An 18,774-nucleotide genomic window follows, 5' to 3' on the forward strand; every position below is an offset into this window, starting at 1 on the left:
TCTTAAAAGCTATGAATAAGTGGATTTTTTTAAGATTTTTATTTTTATTTTTTTTGACAGAGACACAGCGAGAGAGGGAACACAAGCAGGGGGAGTGGCAGAGGGAGAAGGCGGCTTCCCGCGGAGCAGGGAGCTCGATGTGGGGCTTGATCCCAGGAGCCTGGAAACATGACCTGAGCCAAAGGCAGACACTTAACGACTGAGCCACCCAGGCGCCCCAATGAGTGGATATCTTAAAAAGAACTTATCCCTGAAGGAAAGAGAGAAGGTCACAGAATTTCACTTTTTACTTTATGACAGTTATGCTAACAGACTATTAATCTGCTAATCCACTCAAAAAAAGTCCATACAATCCAGGGGTGGGGGGGGGGATCATGCAGGCCCCCCTTGTGCCCCTAATATAGCCACTGATTTCACCAACAAAACTGACTCCAACAAGCAGGTCTAAAGGGGACCAACCTTATCCTGAAGTCTTAGTATGTAAGAAATGGTACAGTTTAGCATGCCTCCTTTCTCAAGTGTTCTTATGTTTCCATAGGTTCCCACCCAAATATTACAACAATAGATGCAAATCAGTTGCCCAGAACACTTTCCACATTTAAACTTCAAAACAAAAAACAAACAAAAAACACATTTCAAGCTGAGACCCAAATATTGCCTAATGTAAATTCAGGTCCACAACTAAGAAATGTAAAGAGCTCCACCTTCCTTTCATCTTTTGTAAAGAGGGATGCAACAGACGGTTCTCTTTATTCTTTAAAGGAATATCCCTTGATTTCCCAATGTAACTCAGTGATTTTTATTCAATAGGGGTTTGAAGCACATCTTGAAGGTAGATTACACCATAAAATACCTTCATCAAAAATAGATTTAGAAAGTGTAAGAAACAAGTTCATGAATTTGAAGAACTTTAGAAGCTAACTCACTAGCACAATTTTAGAGTTATAAGTACACAGCGTCTCCCTAACATGCTTACTATTAAACAGTGTTAGGATAATGTTTTCTGGGTTGAATGTACACTTCGCACTTTCCCTAATAAACCGATGCCCAGATAGGAAATGTAACCAGAACTAAACAAACATAATATAGTGAGCAGGAGAGCTAGACGGTGGGCTAGGAGCCTGGGATGCCTTCACAAGGTACAAAGTATTAAGTTTAAACAAATAGAACAGAGAGTATAAGAAAGGAGATACTTGGTGTGTATAAAATGGGACTACAGATCCGAGGTGGAAATAAATGGACTTCTGGAAATAAATGGATTTCCTTCCGGATGCAATCAGTAGTACATATACACATTAAAGGCACATTCACACTAAAGGAAAAACATGCCTCCTAGCACAGCAACCCATTATAATCTAGGAAACTTTAGTATGTGCTAACTTGGTTCTGAACAATAATCAGTAATCAAAAACACAAAATTACTAGAATGATGCATGGCCTAAGATTAGTTACAGAGTCCAACCGAGTGCATAGGTAAGAGATAAAGAACAAAAACAAGAACAAGAAAAGCCACATGAATACAAAGTGATTCCATTTCTTTTCCTCAACACCCACACAAAGACAGCAGTTTGACAAGAATGTTCTTGGCAAAAAATAAAGTTACAGGAAGGTTTTTTTTTTTTTTCAATGAGAAAAAGGCAGCTCCATATGCAGATTACTAGGCAATACGATTTTTTTTTTTTTTTAATGGCCCAAATTTACAGACCTCATTTTGAAAATAAACTTTTTTTTGGGGGGGGATCACAAAGAAAAGAGGACTAGAAATACTGTTCCTGTTTGGAATGCTTATTTCGTGTTGTACTTGAAAATAAAATCCAATGTGGCAGCTTACCTTGGCACTGGAAGCCTTGTTTCCCAAACCCCCTGAAAAACAGAAACAACAAAGTATCTTAACATATTTTGTGTTGTATACATTTTAAGCCAGTTATGAGACAAAGTACTCCACAGAATTAAGGGTTTGTACATAAAAACCAATGATTTGATAGGAAAAACATGCCTAGAGTACTGAATAAATTCAACTTCGGGGAAAAAAAAAAAAAACCTACCTCTGTAGAGCCTCCAAAGGCTCACTGAATTGTTTCAATGTATCAAGGTTCTTTCCAGTTTACACTGTTACCCATACTTAAGTTTCCAGACAAGAACATGACTATGATATTCAGAGTTGGCTATAATATTCAACAAATACTTTACGGTTGAAGGAAGTGCTTTAATTTTGTCCCTAAAGACAAAATGAAAATCCTTTTTCTCCCTAAACACAACTAAAAAGTGGCTTCATTTGTTGTGAATATACTTAAAATAGGTGTCTAGAAACCACCAAACAGTACCACCCCACATTAAATTTTGGTTTAAAAGGAGCCAGATTTCACAAAATATTTTTATTGGTTGCATTTGAAGTTATGATCTAATTTTTTTAGAGCATCAATAGCATTCAAAGCAAATACAGAGGCTATTTTGTTCTTGTAAATTAGAAGATTTACTCTGAGCAGAGAGCCCTACCATGGACATTAAATTGTAAACACTGTTTCAACTACAACGAACTGCATTAAAATTCTTAGTCATAATCTCTTGCTTTACATAGCATTTTAAGTTGACAAAGCACTTCATGTATCTTTATATATAACTTACTCATTCCACAAACAGATTTAAGCCCAAACATTTATAGTTTTAAAGTATCAGTATTTTAATAGTTAAAACAAACTTGTAAATTACGGACCCATAGACACAATGAAAGACAACTGAAGTTAAAACTACTGCTAGATAATCCTGGTGAATATTTTCTTGGAACTTTCAAGTAGTTTCTAATTAGGAGAAGTATTACAGGAATTACTCAGGGAGGAAGCTGACAGGGAGACCTTTATTTTCCACTTCACATTACACCTGGTGACCTCAAGTACCATAGCAGTTCACCAGGGGCTAATCCTTTAGAGCAACTGATAGTGGAAAGACATTAGCTAGCCTGATTATGTATGTTGCAAGTCCCTTTCCTAATTCACCTACTCCTCCCCACCCCCAAAAGTAGTCTGCAGTCTCAATGCTCCCTTTTTATGGGATCTCACAATTGGCATGGGAGGCTGAACAAGTCCCCTTAACTAGATGCAGTAACCTCTTGCCCTGATGCTCCAAGAACTTCTTTTAGATTGCCTTATCTATAGTTACTTTGAGCACAACTGCTTCATATAATGACTACACAGTGGAAATCATTCGCAAAGGTGGCTGTGCTTTTCATGAAAGTACTTTTGAGATTTCTAAAAAGGAAAGGAAAAAGCACCTTATTAGCACCGTGTGTGTGGGACTCCCTTAGAGATGCTTTTCCCCAGGTGTGATGGATTCGAATAGCCATCCATAAAGGAAAAGTTAAGCATCTTAGGACGCTTGTGGGGCCCTTAGAGGTGATTTCCTCCAGATGTGATGGATTCAGATAACGCCATCCATAAAGGAAAAAATTAAGCACCTTATTAGCATATTTGCAGGGCTTATGATTTCCCCCTGGTGTGGTGAATTCAGATGCCATCCATAAAGGAAAAATTAAGCACCTTATTAGCATATTTGTGGGGCTTATTCCCCCCCCAACCCGTGTGGTGAATTCAGATGCCATCCATAAAGGAAAAATTAAGCGTCTTATTAGCACATTTGTGGACTTCATCCTTGGAGTTGCTCCCCGCCCCCTCCCGGGGTGTAATGGATTCACACAGCCATCGGTAAGTTCTGCCTAGGGCCCCCAAAAGATACATGCCACAGAGGGTTAGTGGCCCTGTGGCACTGTCACCCCAGTGCAGCCCCCTGACCTACGAGAGACAGGAATTAAGGAACCCTCACCATAACTCTGACTTGGGGAGTTTCCTACCTACATTCAGAAACAGGAGATAGAAAAAGGTCGGGTATCTGCCAACCTGAGAAAAAAACTGCTCACTGCTCAAACTGGAGCACCTAGGGTTCCCTACGGTTCAGCTTTCTAAACTTTGGGGGTTGGGGGGAGGGTCACCATGTTCTGAGAGTAAGAACCATTAGCTCTCACTAGAAGAAGGTATATACAGTTCTGCCTAACTTCGCAGGGTTCAAGACCCCTGAAGGCCATCCCTTTAGAGGTCCCCCCCCCCAAACCCCTGGGCCCACAATACCGCATTCACTGTAAACTCTGTACCTGAACTCCGACACCTTACAGTAGTTTTCTTAACTAGGGCCTCTGTCCTCATCAGCCGGGCTGCAGGTCTAATCTCGTGCTGACAGGGTCTATTTTAAAAGACTCCCTCTGCCCTTCTGCCATTTGCCTGCTCGGTTTTAATTCCCCTCCCCCACTGCAAGCTTTCAACAGTTTGCTGCCTCTCCGCTCTCCCTGGGCTCACCCTGGAAAGTCCAGTCTCCCGTGCCCAGCAGATACAAGCTACAGTAGGCAAGGACCCAAGGTTCCAGAGGAGTCCAAGCCCGCTGGGAAACAACACCCCCCCTCCCCGAAGGCGCCCAGCCCGGCTCGCCAATAACTTGGACCGCGCGGCGCAATCGCCGCCGCTCCCCGGTTACTCCGGGCGTTTCTCCGGGAAACTCTGCCCTTTGGATTCTCTTTCTCGCTCTCCCCTTCGCTCACATCCAGCAAGCGGCGGCTCCCCTGTCCGTACAGAAGGGCGGGCGCGCCTGGGAGACGGAGGAGACACGAGACCCGCGGAGGGGATCAGTGTCACTGCGGCGCGGGGCCAGCCTCCCTCCTGCGGCAGGGGGTGTGACCTGGCGGCGACTTCCCCGGGAGTCCTGCCCGCGAGTGTCCCCGGCGCGCGCGTGTCGTTCCGGGCGAGAGTTCGGACTCGGCCGGCTCTCTCCAAGTTCCCCGACTGAGTCAGCCCCAAGGCAGGCGCTCCGGGACTGGGGGGCCCGAGCGAGGGTCCCCAGGACGAAGTGACCCGGACTAGAGAGGGACCGGTCCCCAGCCCCGGGCGCCCAGCCGTGCGCCCCGGCCCGCGCGCACCTACCAGATGAAGTCGGTGCAGTGGCTGCAGAAGGTGGGCTGCTTGAAGAAGCGGGCGATGAATTTGTGGTCCTTCACCTCGTGCACGTTCTTCTGTCTCAGCGCCCCTTTGCGGGCGAAGCGGTTGGCCACGTCCTGAGACGCCGTGGAGTCGTTGGCCGGGAAAACGTCAGCCATGGTCCCCCCAACCACCTCTTGCCTCCGCCGGGGAGCGGCAGCAGCCCCGGAGGGCCGGGGGCGGGGGCGGGCCGGGGCGGGCGGGGGAGGGGCGGCGGGCGACCCCGGGCGGGAGCGCCGGCCGGCAGCCGAGGTCGCGGAAGCGGCGGCGGCGGCCGGGGAGAGTCGGGCCGGAGCGGGCGCGGGAGCCGGAGCCGCTCGCTTGCTCGCCGGCTGGCCCCACGCTCACTGACAGCCCTGCGCCCGGCGCTCGCGCTTCCTACTCTCGGCGGCAGAGGCGGCCCGGAGCGGCGCCGCCCACCGCGCATGCCCCGAGCGCGAGAGCCGCGGGGGCGCGCTTGGGGCCGGGGGCGCGCTCGGGGCGGACGCGGGCGCCGGGGGAGTCGGCGCCTCCGCGTTTTGCGAGCAGCCCCGGGAGGGCAGGCGGCGGCCTGGGCCGGGCCCGCCCGAATTTAGGAGCGGAGGAGGACGCCGGGAGGGGCGGGCCGCTCTCCTCCGCCGCCTTTTTCCTTTCCTTTTCTCCTTTCCCTCCCTCCCCTTCCCTCCCTTCCCCGCCCTCCGCCCGCTCTCCTCCCTTTCGTCGTCGTCCTCCTCCTCCTCTTCTTCCGCTTCTCGGGCTCTGCTCGCTGCTCTCCCGGTTCCCTCCGCCCACTCCCCCGCTCATCCTTCCCCTCCTGGCTCCCGGCTCCCGGCCGCCCTCGCTCCGGTCAGAAGTCCGACTCCCTGCGCGGGGCTCCACGCAGCGCCCCAGCCGCCTCTCGGTCCGACCTGCTCGAAAGCTCGCCCTTCCCCACCTTGCAGGACCCGCCGGTGCGCCTGGCCGCGATGCTCAGGTTTTATGTCACTCCAAGTGCCTGTGCCCTAAAATGCCCAAACCCTCCCCCCACCCAACGCTGCTTATATATGACAAGAGCAACGGCGTGTTTGTAAATCATCGCACACGGACCCTGCCACCTGCCTCTGTTTTTCACCTGCATCTTGTATAGACCTCTAATGCGCACGTGGGATGATGGTTAAAGGACTTTTCCTAGTTAGTTATCCCGTTACTCGCTGGCTACTACAGTGACAACGTTGATTGTCAGCCTTTCTTGATTTTACAAGTCCAGAACCTTAATTTAGAAATCATTTTGCATCCTAATTACTGCAAAACTGGCAGGCGCAGAGTGCAGCCAGAACCCTTGTAAATTACCAAGTTAAACTGCTTGTGAAAGGGTAGCTGGCGTGGATCTGCAAAGGACGCACGTGGGGATGTACCAGCTAATCATTCGCTGAATATTAGTTTTGCCTCCAGGATGCTAAAATACATAAGGGAAACAACCATCCCCCAGCATTTCACTATTGATTCACCTCATTGCAAGATTCACTAAGTTCACAAAACAACTACAGGAGCTGAAGAACATCAAGAAAAAGAACACGTTGTTTAATCCTTCAAGAAGTTTAGGGTAAAAAAAGAAAAGGAAAAAAACTTTGAAGGTACATGTCACCTTAGAGCATATCACAAAGATCACATAGGCTACCACGTTTTAAGATTGCCTAATTGAATGCTTGGTTCTAGAAATGTAGTGTAAGCTATTGACTGACCATTAGTGGAGTCTGCACTTTGCGGGCCCATTTACAAACTCTTGAGCCAAAGTTGTTAGTGCTTAAAGAGACTGCCCCTGCTTGATACTCGGGTCAGAAATTTCAGCAGTCATGGCAGCCCCTCCAAGCCAAGGAGGCAAAAAAAGGAAGGGGCAAGGGAAGGAATGAAAAGCAGGGCATGGTGGGAAAATTGATCAAATTTTCCACAAAACACTGTAAGCATCCCTCCCAAGCCATGGTTGTTTATTATTTAATGATCGTAAATCCAATTGAGCACAGTAGAATGAAACACCCAATTCTTTCCTCATAACCATCTTAATTTAAGAGTGGTTCTCACACATCTTATGAAGACAAGATTCTTTCTATTTCCCTGAAGATTTGATGTAATGGTAGAAAAAGAAAATGGCAGAACTGGAGGGTGGGGTTGCTCATACTGTAATCCCTGAGCAAAGAAATAGGGAAGATGAGCTAAGAACCAAATGGGCTATGGCAGCCGCGTGATCATCTCCCAGGTGTGGAGTGGAGTGACTGATCTCAGCAATGGGTAGACCAGATAGAGACAATAGATCCCTTTTCTTTCAGGTTGTGGCTTTGCTTTCTTGCCTCAGTTATTACTGTCGTTCCTTGTGGGTATAGAGAGAACTAACTAGAAGTTGGTTGACTGATAACTGGGCTAAGCTTCAGTGGTCAATTGCCTACAACTTAGCACACTTGTGGGGGCTAGGGGAGGGAGATGCACCTGGAGCACGATTCCCAAGCAGTGGGAAGGACTAATGGGAGTGTGGGCCACAGTTTGCCCCTGCAGCCCACCTGAGAAGTCTCCTTGGTAGCACTGAATTGGAGGGGTTTACAGAAAGGAGGAGAGGGAGGGGTCAGTCAGTCCTGGGCATTAGTAATTATTTTAGAGTCAGCTGCTTCATGGAGAAAGTGCAGGAAGGAACAGGGAATGGTAGACTGAGTATAGAGTTTGTCAGAACCCTCCTCTGTGAGCCCTGCCTTTGAGAAGTAAGCTTGAGACTCTTCGGAGAGGTGTTGTTTAGACCAGCAGGACCCGGAGGCTGTGGGCTGGGATCAAAGTCAGGCTGCAAAAATGGTGATTTCAAAACAGAGTGGTTTACTTAAAACCAATAATCTTTATGATGCAACCTAAAACATGTTGCTCTATGCAGATCACCAGTCTGTTTTCACAAGGATCAGGCCATTATCAAATTGAGCAATAGGAATTGCTTACACGTATAAAAGCTTGATTCTGAGATTTATAGTAACCAAGATAATTTAAAGACTCATGTTTTGCTCTATGCACTTAATCCAAGGTTTAGGAGAGCTGAGACAACTGGTGGAATATATAATTACTTAGGCAGTGTTTAGAGTTGGGGTGAATGGCAGGTCTCATGAAATGTGTAGAGGCAAGATCTAGCTGGGGAAGTTAGGTTGCTAGGTAAGTTAGGGAGGAGGATAACATTTCATAGGGATCGGTGGGTCAGAAGCCCCAGTCAGAGGTTAATATCAGGGCTGCCAGGATGGTTATACAAGGGGAAGGAGGGGGGCACCTGGGTAGCTCAGCCGGTTAAGCGTCTGCCTTTGGCTCAGGTCATGATCCCACTGTCCTGGGACTGAGCCCTGCATCGGGCTTAATGCTCAACAGGGAGTCTGCTTTGCCCTCTGCCCTTCCTCCTGCTTGTGCTCTCTCTCTCTCTCTCTCACTCTGTGTTCTCTGTCTCTCCCTCAAATAAATAAATAAAATATTTTTAAAAGGGTGGGTGGGATGGAGGAAGAGTTACTTTTCACTGTGTCCTCTCTTGTACTTCAGAAAATTTCTTCCTAGTTTAAGAAAAAAGGTAACTTTTGAAAGGCCTGGAAACAAAACACCATAGATTTTTTTTTTTTAAAGATTTTATTTCTTTGACAGAGAGAGAGAGCACAAGCAGGGGGAGTGGCAGGCAGAGGCAGAGAGAGAAGCAGGCTCCCCGCAGACCAAGGGAAGCCTAATGTGGGACTCGATCCCAGGACCTCAGGATAATGACCTGAGCCGAAGGCAGTCACTTAACCAACTGACCACCCAGGCGCCCCAACACCATAGATTTCTAATTAGATATATTGTATTAAAAGAAGTCCATAATTTGCTCATAAGTAGAAAAAACATGATATAAAACAGTATTCAAAGTAAGATTCCATTTTTAATTTTTTTTAAGATTTTATTTTTTATGTGTTTGAGAGAGAGAGAAAGAAAGAGTGTGTGGGGGGAGGAGCAGAGGGAGGAGAGAATCCTAAGTAGACCCTGCACTGAGTGCAGAGCTGACTCGGGGCTCGATCTCACGACCCTGAGATCATTACCTGAGCCGAAATCCAGAGTCAGACGCTCAACTGACTGAGCCACCCAGATGCCCCAAGATCCCATTTTTTTAAATGTCTGTACACTTATATCTATACAAATATAAATATGCTTGTGAATGCATGCACACACACGTATATAAAGGCACATACAGCAAAATGTTCATTTAAATGACTATCTCTGGATGGTGGGAATCTAGATACTTTTCTGCACTGGAACAGAAGTCTTTGGCCTAGGACTCATATTTTGAAAGGACATTAGAAGCCATAATTTGTTAATGTTTTCCTCTAATCAAAGAGGAGGCATTTATTATTTTATTTTATTTATTTATTTTTTTATTATTTATTTATTTGACAGAGAGAGACATAGCGAGAGCAGGAACGCAAGCAGGGGGAGTGGGAGAGGGAGAAGCAGGCTTCCCGTAGAGCAGGGAGCCCGATGTGGGGCTCGATCCCAGGACCCTGGGATCATGACCTGAGCCGAAGGCAGACGCTTAACGACTGAGCCACCCAGGCGCCCGGCATTTATTATTTTAAACACGGCAAGTTTTATTGCCAGAATTTTGTTGTTGTTGCATGGAGTAGGAACCATACCAATTTGAATGTCAAATATCTGAGAAGTCTGTTTTAAACCATCGACCCTCACCTCTTCCTTAGCTCTAATCCACAACGGGGGTCGATCCTGAGTGGACTGCCCAAGGAAGCTTCTTCACCTCCCCCCTTAAAGTGTTTTTTCTCCACTTTCATCCAGCTTCCTACAGTAACCATGACACAACCCAGATGTGGGTTCAAATACTAGCTCCAGCACTTACTGGTTTGTGTAACTTGAACAAATTAACTTCTCCAAGTCTGTATTTCTCCTAAAAATGGAGATATTCTTAACCTAGGATTTTCTTAAGCTTTTAAGCAGTTAATGAGTATAAGTGTTTAATCAATCCTCAAGTTTCATACCAGTGCAAGGTAGGAGGGTGCTTCTCAGCTCTACCAAGTCTGCACTTTGGGGAAAGAGAGCTGAGAGCTCCCCTACCCGAAGCTAGTTTTTCCTCCAAAACTGACAAATGAATTTCCCTCCATTCCCAGTGACTATGAGATATTGCATGGAAGGAGAATAAAATATATCTTAGAGTTTACATTGCAAACAAACACCATCGCCCCCCACCCTCACCTTTAAATTGCTTTCCAGCGAAGGTCATAGTGCCTGGATTCTTTTGAAAATGCTGGTTACAAGACAACCCAAGCAACTCCCAGGACTTTCCATTCACTGCTAATTGAAATAGGAGTGGGTACTTAAGAGTTACCTCGCTTTCCCACGGCTGGGGAAAGGACCTAAGTGTGAAAATGAACCCCATGTACCTGTCACCCCGATTCAACAATTATCATCAGTTCAGGATGAATCCTGTTTCACCCATCCCCTACCTCATCTCTTTATCTCTAGATAATAAAACCTTGAAACAAAGTAAAACATGCCCAAACATCAACACCAGGAGGAAACTTTTGGGGTGATGGTTATGTTCATTATTTATTGGGTATTCACATACCAAAGCTCACCAAATTAAACACTTTAAATTTGTGTACGTTTTATTGGAAATCAATTAAACCTTAACAAAACTCTTAAATTTTTATTTATTTATTTATTTTTTTTTATTTTTTTTTTATTATTTATTTATTTGAGAGAGAGAGAATGAGAGAGAACACATGAGAGGGGGGAGAGTCAGAGGGAGAAGCAGACTCCCTGCCGAGCAGGGAGCCCGATGCGGGACTCGATCCAGGGACTCCAGGATCATGACCTGAGCCGAAGGCAGTCGCTTAACCAACTGAGCCACCCAGGCGCCCAACTCTTAAATTTTTAAAAGCTAAATAGCTAAGAACACTAAAACAAATAGATAAACCAGAAGAAGCCTAGTAGAAAAACCAGTTGGCCCTTCCACATGGCATTCAGCTGCCCTTCCCTGGGGTGCTAAGAAAAGCCCACTCTGTCCGGTAGGGGACAGTCCAGTTTTTTTCCATTCCAGTTCTCATTGAGCTCCAGCCCTATGGCAGGCCCCTTGCTACACCCAGGAATACAGAATAAAGAAGATATGCTCCCTGCCCTCAGGGAGCTTGGTGTCCTTCTGCTGTAGCCCCAAAGGAGAGAGATTCAGCCCTGGAGTGGAGTATCATTTAAAGGCACACAGTCTGACAAGCAAAAGGAAATAAAGTTAAAAGAATGTCATTTATTTCTCAAGTCCCAGGGGAATCGAACAAAACTCGATCCGTAACCAAGCCCCAACCAGATCTTTCGATCCCCCTTTCCCTGCTTTTTCTTCCTTGCCACACTCATGGTGACCTCCCACATTCTCAGTAGCCTCTCAGAAACCCCCTCACTCCCCAAAAATAGTCCCTTCCCTACCCATAGCTCCATTGGCTTTGACTCTCTCTCCTCCCCTTTGTTATTTTTTGTACCCTTAATTATATATTGTTTTGGGCAAAACCTCTCTCCACCTCTCCCTTCAGGGCGAGGCCTTCCTCTGTACCCTTTCTATGATTTTGCATCACCGAAAGTTTAGGGACTGGTTTTAAACAGGGTAGGTTAGGGGAGGAGTGAGCTTCAAGGCAACTGAGCAGAGGGAGAGCCCTGGCAATGACCAGCTCTAGGGCCATTTGCACGACAACGAAGGCTAGGTCCTGAAATATTAATAGAGTGTCCCATATATTTGCTATAGATTCTGCAGTGGTGAGCCCAGCAGATACAATCCCTGCCTCTGTGTAACTTACATTCTCTTTGTGCTTTGAGTGGGAGACGGAAGGGTGGGGACACTTCCACCTGGCAAAATTTAACTCCTCACATATGCTCACTTCTATTTTGATGACAGCCATCCTTTAATGTACATGCATAACTACCTTCAAAACGTTGATCTCATTTTAGTTTGGATGTTTTATGCTGTATGCAGTAATGGAGTAAAAATAGCACCACTCCCACCAACTGGCAGAGGGCAAAGATTCAAGCAGAACTTGGAGAAGCCACTCAGAAAGTATGTCCAGCAAAGTTTATCCAGGCAGATCAGTAAGTGGCATAGAATGCCAACCTCCTCTGGGGTGGAGCTGTTTCACAAGGTTCGGTGCAGTGGTGACACCCTAGTTCTCTTGAATGCACACTTACTATTTTTCTGACAAGCTCAACAATCTGTGATTATATCTGTGTTTGGCATGGCCTTGGAACTAGGATGGTGAGCCCTCCCAAAGCCTTGGAGTCCATTCAAATCTCACTCCAATTTCTATACAAAGTGTGGCTCTAACAAATAGGAAGAATAAGGAAAGTATTCAGAAACACGATTTATTTAATAAATGCCGATGGAGCACAGATGACATGCGTCGGCACTGTTACAGATATCGGGGACGAAGAGTGGACAGAACAGACAGTTTCAGTGGAGAGGTGGGGGGCATCAAAGCTTGTTTGGAGGGGGTTTAAGAGAGAAGGGAAGACGAGAAACTGAAGTGAGAGAGTATAGAATGCTACTGGAAACAGGAGTAAAAGAAGTAGAAGAGGGCAGCAATGTCCACAATAGCCAAACTATGGAAAGAGCCCAGATGTCCATTGACAGAAGAATGGATAAAGAAGATGTGATATACGTATATATGATGGAATACTACTCAGCCATCAAAAAAATGAAATCTTGCCATTTGCAATTACGTGGATGGAACTAGAGGGTATTATGCTAAGTGATATAAGTCAATCAAAGACAATTATCATATGATCTCACTCATATGTGGAATTTAAGAAACAAAACAGAGGATCATAGGGGAGGGGAGGGAAAAATAAAACAAGACGAAATCAGGGAGGGAGACAAACCATAAGAGACTATTAATCATAGGAAACAAACTGAGGGTTGCTGGAGGGGAGGGGGGTGGGGGGATGGGGTAACCGGGTGATGGACATTAAGGAGGGCACGTGATGTAATGAGCACCGGGTACTATATAAGACTGATGAGTCACTGACCTCTACCTCTGAAACTAATAATATGTTAATTAATTGAATTTAAATTTTTAAAAAAGTAGAGGAGGGTGGTCAGTGAGCTCTAAATACATGTTTTATGCGCGAATAACATTACATTCATGTGACCATGGCAATCACCCTGGAGAGGGAACAATAAATACATATGTCAAGTAGATATAGTGACTAAGGATGGTTGATTGGTGTTGGGGAAGAACAAAATTTTCCTCTACCCACTTAGGTTCAGTGTTTGGAGCATGTGAATTAAATTTACAAAAGACAGATTAACAGGAGAAAAGACCAAGGTTTATTCATGTATACGCAGAGGCCCACAGAAAAATGTTACTACAAGGGGTGGTCAGAATTGGGGGCTTGTATGACATCTTAATAGAAGTAGAGAGGGAAGAAAAAGGACACTTATGCAAAAAACAAATGACTTTTAGTAAGGACAAATGGACCTTTAGGAGAACAGATGGGAAATAATGGTATTTTTGTGACAGTATCTGTTTAGGTGACTTCTTATCCCAGTGACTTCATCTCCAATGATAAAAGTTATGAAACTCCCAAGGAGGGGATCTGTGACAGTTGAGTTCTTTTGGAAGGCTCTTTTTTTAGGCAGATAAGGAGAATGGAGTTTGTGGCAGAGTGACTCTGAAAAAGGTTCAACTCCACAGGCAGTCATGAGAAAAGTCACCCTTAGTGTTGTAGTTGTAGATTTCATTCTCTTTTGGAATGTCTGGCAACAGCCTCAGCTAAGTGAGAAGGCAATCTCAAATCATAGGTACGGTATAAATGTCTTTTATTCAGTAGATGAACGTTCTTCACCCCAAGGGGATCTAGACTCGCCTGTATAGATAATAAAATACATTAAACCTGCAGCGTTTAGGGGCGCCTGGGTGGCTAAGTCGGTTAAGCTTCTGACTCTTTTTTTTTTTTTTTTAAGATTTTATTTATTTATTTGACAGAGAGAGACACAGCGAGAGAGGGAACACAGCAAGGGGAGTGGGAGCGGAAGAAGCAGGCTTCCCGCTAAGCAGGGAGCCCCATGTGGGACTCGACCCCAGGAACCTGGGATCATGACCTGAGCCAAAGGCAGACGCTTAACGATTGAGCCACCCAGGCACCCAAGCTTCTGACTCTTGATTGCGGCTCAGGTCATGATCTCAGGGTCATGAGATGGAGCCCCACCCCTTTGCCCCCTTTGGGCTGCGAGCTTGGCAGGGAGTCTGCTTGAAGATTCTCTCTCTCTCCCTCTCCCTCTGCCCCTCTCCCTGCTCACTCACTCTCTCTCTCAAATAAATAAATCTTAAAAAAAAAAAAAATCTATGGTGTTTGTCTTATTGAGTTGATCTTAGAAACAAACTGTGTATACTTGTATTCGAGAGAATTTGGCATATGAGGGTTTTCAACAGATTTACTTTATGATTCTAATTTAAAATGTGCAACCGAGTAATGGATTTAGACTGTGATTTTAAGTTGAAATCATACTGCTTTTATAGGCGGCAGTCAAATGATTAAGACAATTTTAAGATTCATCCGTTTTATAAAGTTTAATCCCTTCGTTTTATAAAATTTAAGTGGTAAGTCTTAACGGGGGGACCTGCATTTGCCAGATGATTGGAACTTTACCATGGTTTGTTAGGGTTTCCTTCAAGCATCTCTAAAGTGATTTGTAAATAAAAGAGTAAGATTTTGTAAATTGAACTTAAAAGCTTAAGGAAGAACTGTATTTTTAAAACTGCAACATTAGTAAATTAAACATGAAGGTTAACAATATGTGCTGAGTGTTTTTTCTGGGAAAAACAAAAGAATGACAAAAGTGACACTCAGGGACATAAAAACTCATGTTGACAGTGTTAAATAACAAAATTGAACCAAGTCAATTTGAAGATCTAATCGGCTTTATTCAACAATTCATGAATCGAGCAGCCTCCCATCTAGCAAGTTGAGGCGCTCCCAAGAAGTACAAAATGGAAGGCTTTCATAGAAGGAGTGTGGGGCAAGAAAGTTATCAGCAAAAGAAAAGAATTATTCCAGGTGAGGCTGCTTTCTAGGGGGAAAAGCAAAGTGTTTTATCACACAGATTACCTCATCTTTCTTTGGGGAACTGTGGAGAGGACCCAGGTGGCAGACGCGCTGAGATGGACTGAAAATTTTCCTGGCCGACCAGTTAAGTACCACTACATTTCTGGGGAAGTTTGAAATTGCAATTAGATTGTATATGAAGCGTCCGTCTGGGAACTTGTTCTAAGTGACACCATCTTCAGCCTGTGCTTTTCTTTTTAACAACAGTTTTGTGTGTAATTTTATCTTTTACCCAGTTTTATGTGGAGATTTTTTTGTTTCTCTCCTTGTACAAGGGTCTAGGAACAGTGGGAAGTCCAAGTTCTGTAGCTGGGGTCCTGTGTGCACATACGTTTCTAAGAAGGCATGAGTTGCTTTCCTAAAAGTACCAAACACATCTTCAGAGGGAATTGGACTAAAAGTTGTCAAATCTAGATTCATTATCTTGGAAACTTGGTGCTTCCCTTAGAGTCTGGGAGTCGGGGATCGAAAAAAATGGTTTGAGCTAAAAATATGTACCTATGTGGAGAAATGAAGGTCTAACATGAAAGAGAATCTGGCCTACAAATTGCTCCATAGCCTTAGAAAACAATGTTAGTGGAATTTCAAAGGAGTGAATTAATCGAACACAGAAAGCATACCATTTGAGGGCAGATGTTCTCACGCAAAAAAAATGACATCCAGGGTAGGTCTGCCGAGGCGTAGACAATGGTTCTTTGCCCATTTGGACCAATGAAATATAAATGTTAAATTTATAAACACCATCTCTAATAAATACCTGTATTTGACGCCAGATCATTTAGCCCTCTACAGCTAACCTAAATAGACTTGATAACTTACAAAGTTTAACAAGAGAAAATGACAATAAAAAAGAACTTAACATTTATCGGGGGGTTAACGATGTCCCAGGAACTATTTTAAACTTTAACTATTTTAACTCTTATTTAAAAAGATTCTATTTATTTATTAGAGAAAGAGCGAGCACAAGCAGGGGGTAGGGGCAGAGGGAGAGGGAGAACCAGACTCCCCTGCTGAGCAGAGCCCTGGGATCATGACCTGAGCCAAAGGCAGACACTTAACCAACTGAGCCACCCAGGCGCCCCGATTTTAAGCTTTTTACAGGCAAGTGTTAACTTATTCAACCTCACATCATAGGACTTGGTGTTAATATTGTCCCCCACACAACCTACAAGGAGCAAAGGGGTACTGAGACACGAGGAGGTGAAGGTACATAGCCAAGATCACACAACTAGGAATTAGCAGAGCTGAGAGATTTGCACCCTGACAGCCTGACCCACAGCCCATGTCCTAAATCAGTCCACTCACCTGGCTGCCGTATACAATGACGGGCCTGGTAGCATGAGCATTTTGCATGTCAACTCTATGTCTTGATAAGAGGAATTCCCCTAAGTTGGTTCTCTCCGGGGTAGCATGGGATTTTTCTTTCTTTCTTTCTTTCTTTCTTTCTTTCTTTCTTTCTTTCTTTCTTTCTTTCTTTCTTTCTTTATTTCTTTTCTTTCTTTCTTTCTTTCTTTCCTTTCTCTTTCTTTCTTTCTTTTTTTTTTTTTTCCAGTTTAGGAAATCTTTTGGTGAGGAACTAAAGCTGTGGCTGACAGAATGTAAATATTGAAAGAGTCGGAGAGAAGCCAGTCTTCCATCTAGTGGTGTGAGAATGATTTGTAGCAGTTGAACGCAGAGCTTCCTTAATGTAGCTCAAAGTAGGAACAAACAGGCAAAACAAATATTCCGACACCTCCATCCGAGTCACCACCTCTTTTGTTAGGGTTTTTTTCCTTTGATAGAGTGTATAATTTACCTCCGGGTACTTGGACTAGGCAAAGATGTTGCAAATGAACACAAACTCCAAGGCTTGATACTTTGTTCTTCTCCCGCTATGTCAACCTTGACCTAGGAGCCTAAGCAGCCGAGAATCATTAATGAATAATAATTTGTTTTTGCAAGCTGAGAACTAAAAACATGCACACACTTTGGTGGTTGTGAGCTATCCCGTGTTTGTCATAGCCTGTCTTTTCCTTGTGGACCCAGGAGGATTCTGCTTTAATTTGCAACCATTTAATGTATGGAGAGAATATGGAAAAGAAAGGTGATACTGTGGACACTAGCAAAGTTGGATAGCAACAAGTGGTGAATGGTTTATGGTTTTTATTGCTTTTCCAGGGCAGTTTCTTCAACACATACTAGCAAAGTCACTAAAACTGACAAAGATGTCTTAAACTCATCAGAATCTCTGGTACTATAAATGAGACTGTAGACAGACTCCAGCCACATACATCTAGGTTTATATCATAGATGTGAGTAAAGTGCTGCACATGAACTCTGCTACTGCTCCTTCTAAGGGGTTAGATATCTGACCATCAAGACAAAAGTACCTCTGCAAAGAGTTTCTGCTGGACTTTGCGTCAAAGATAACCAGGCAGCCCTTGGGCGTGTCATTGGCATGGTCAAGTTTGTCTCCATTCACCTCTTTCCCGACTCAGTAGTGTTAGAACCTCCCCTTACCTATCAAGTAGTTCCTGTCTTTCTGTGCCTGTCTTCTTTCTCTTTGCTCCCCCAGCCCCACCCCCTCCAAGCTTATCCCCAGCACACTCTGGGATAATTATCCTTTCCTATTTAGTCTCCCCAACAGCAAGGTTTATAAAATCCTTTCTTTGTACCTTCCCAGTTTCTGGCACAGCATCTAGCACATTCCACAGCCAATAAATATTCCTGGAGTGCCCACTATGTACAAGCCCTGGGGATACAGCAATTACTAAAACAAAGTCCCTCTTACGGTAGAGCTTCCAATCCAGTGGGCTGGGCTGAACTGAACCATGTGAACGCCAAATAGAATCTGGTCCCAGCCCTTCTCACTTTGACCCAAGCCATTCATCTCTTTTTAATTCCCTCAGTTGATCTTATTTGCATTTTAAAGCTTCTCTGTCCATCTGTGGGTTGTCTTTCTGGCTTTTTAGATAAATCTGCATGATCAGGGAAAGGGGAGAGACTTGAGATAACGGGTGGCCTTCTTGACCCTCTCATTCCAGATTTAATGAGGGCCATGGAAGTATATCCCACTTTGGGTGCCTGTGAAATGGGAGATCGTCAGAAGGGGAAGTTAATCAACCTCTTCCCTCTTCCTCCAATCCTTTATTCCCTGTCTCTGCCAGGAGGCTGATTCTCAGGGAGCACCTGGCTTCTGGGGGATGTTGTCCAATCTCTCCCTTCTTGTGCCCAAGGATGCAGACTCTCAAACCTGTCCTGCCTACCAGAGCCACGCTTGCCCTGTCCTGTTCTCTCCCTGAACCCGCACTGCTCTTTCTCCATCCTGTTGCCTCCATACCCTCATGCCCCTGAAATCTCAAATGTACCCCAGTTGCGCCAGGGATGGCCCTCCTGTGCCCTATCATCGCAAACACGGTAGGCAGAGTGCACGGCCCGTGGCTTCTGATGCTCCTCAGACATATTGCTGGGTCCTCAGAATCAGAAATGAAAGCTAAGTTTCCTGTCTTCAAGGAGCTCGGGGCCAACTTGTTTTATCTAATGACTGATGATCTTTGGACAATGCTCTGACTTCACTTCTGACTAGATCATCCCAAACAGCGACCTTTCACACTTTAGTTTTAAGTTCTTCTGATCCCCAATTCAAGCAATTAATCATCTTTAAACACATACTAGGGTGAGTTTGAAGAGCTCT

The 18,774-nt window shown here is 44.8% G+C and overlaps 1 protein-coding gene across 1 annotated transcript in view; it reads right to left on the minus strand.

Annotated features, from left to right (window-relative positions):
* PRKCA (protein kinase C alpha) overlaps positions 1-5,204 on the minus strand; it is a 386,444-nt gene extending 381,240 nt beyond the window's left edge. Inside the window, exons 1-2 of the mRNA XM_032429406.1 lie at positions 4,962-5,204; positions 1,832-1,863 (exon numbers count right to left, since the gene is read on the minus strand). Of these exons, the coding sequence (XP_032285297.1) occupies positions 1,832-1,863; positions 4,962-5,134 (205 nt within the window). The 5' untranslated portion in view covers positions 5,135-5,204. The remainder of the gene's footprint in view (positions 1-1,831; positions 1,864-4,961) is intronic.
* Positions 5,205-18,774: the final 13,570 nt, after the last annotated feature.

The sequence above is a fragment of the Phoca vitulina genome, unplaced genomic scaffold (assembly GCF_004348235.1).
Source record: "Phoca vitulina isolate PV1807 unplaced genomic scaffold, GSC_HSeal_1.0 scaffold41, whole genome shotgun sequence".
Taxonomy (NCBI): Eukaryota; Metazoa; Chordata; class Mammalia; order Carnivora; family Phocidae; genus Phoca; species Phoca vitulina.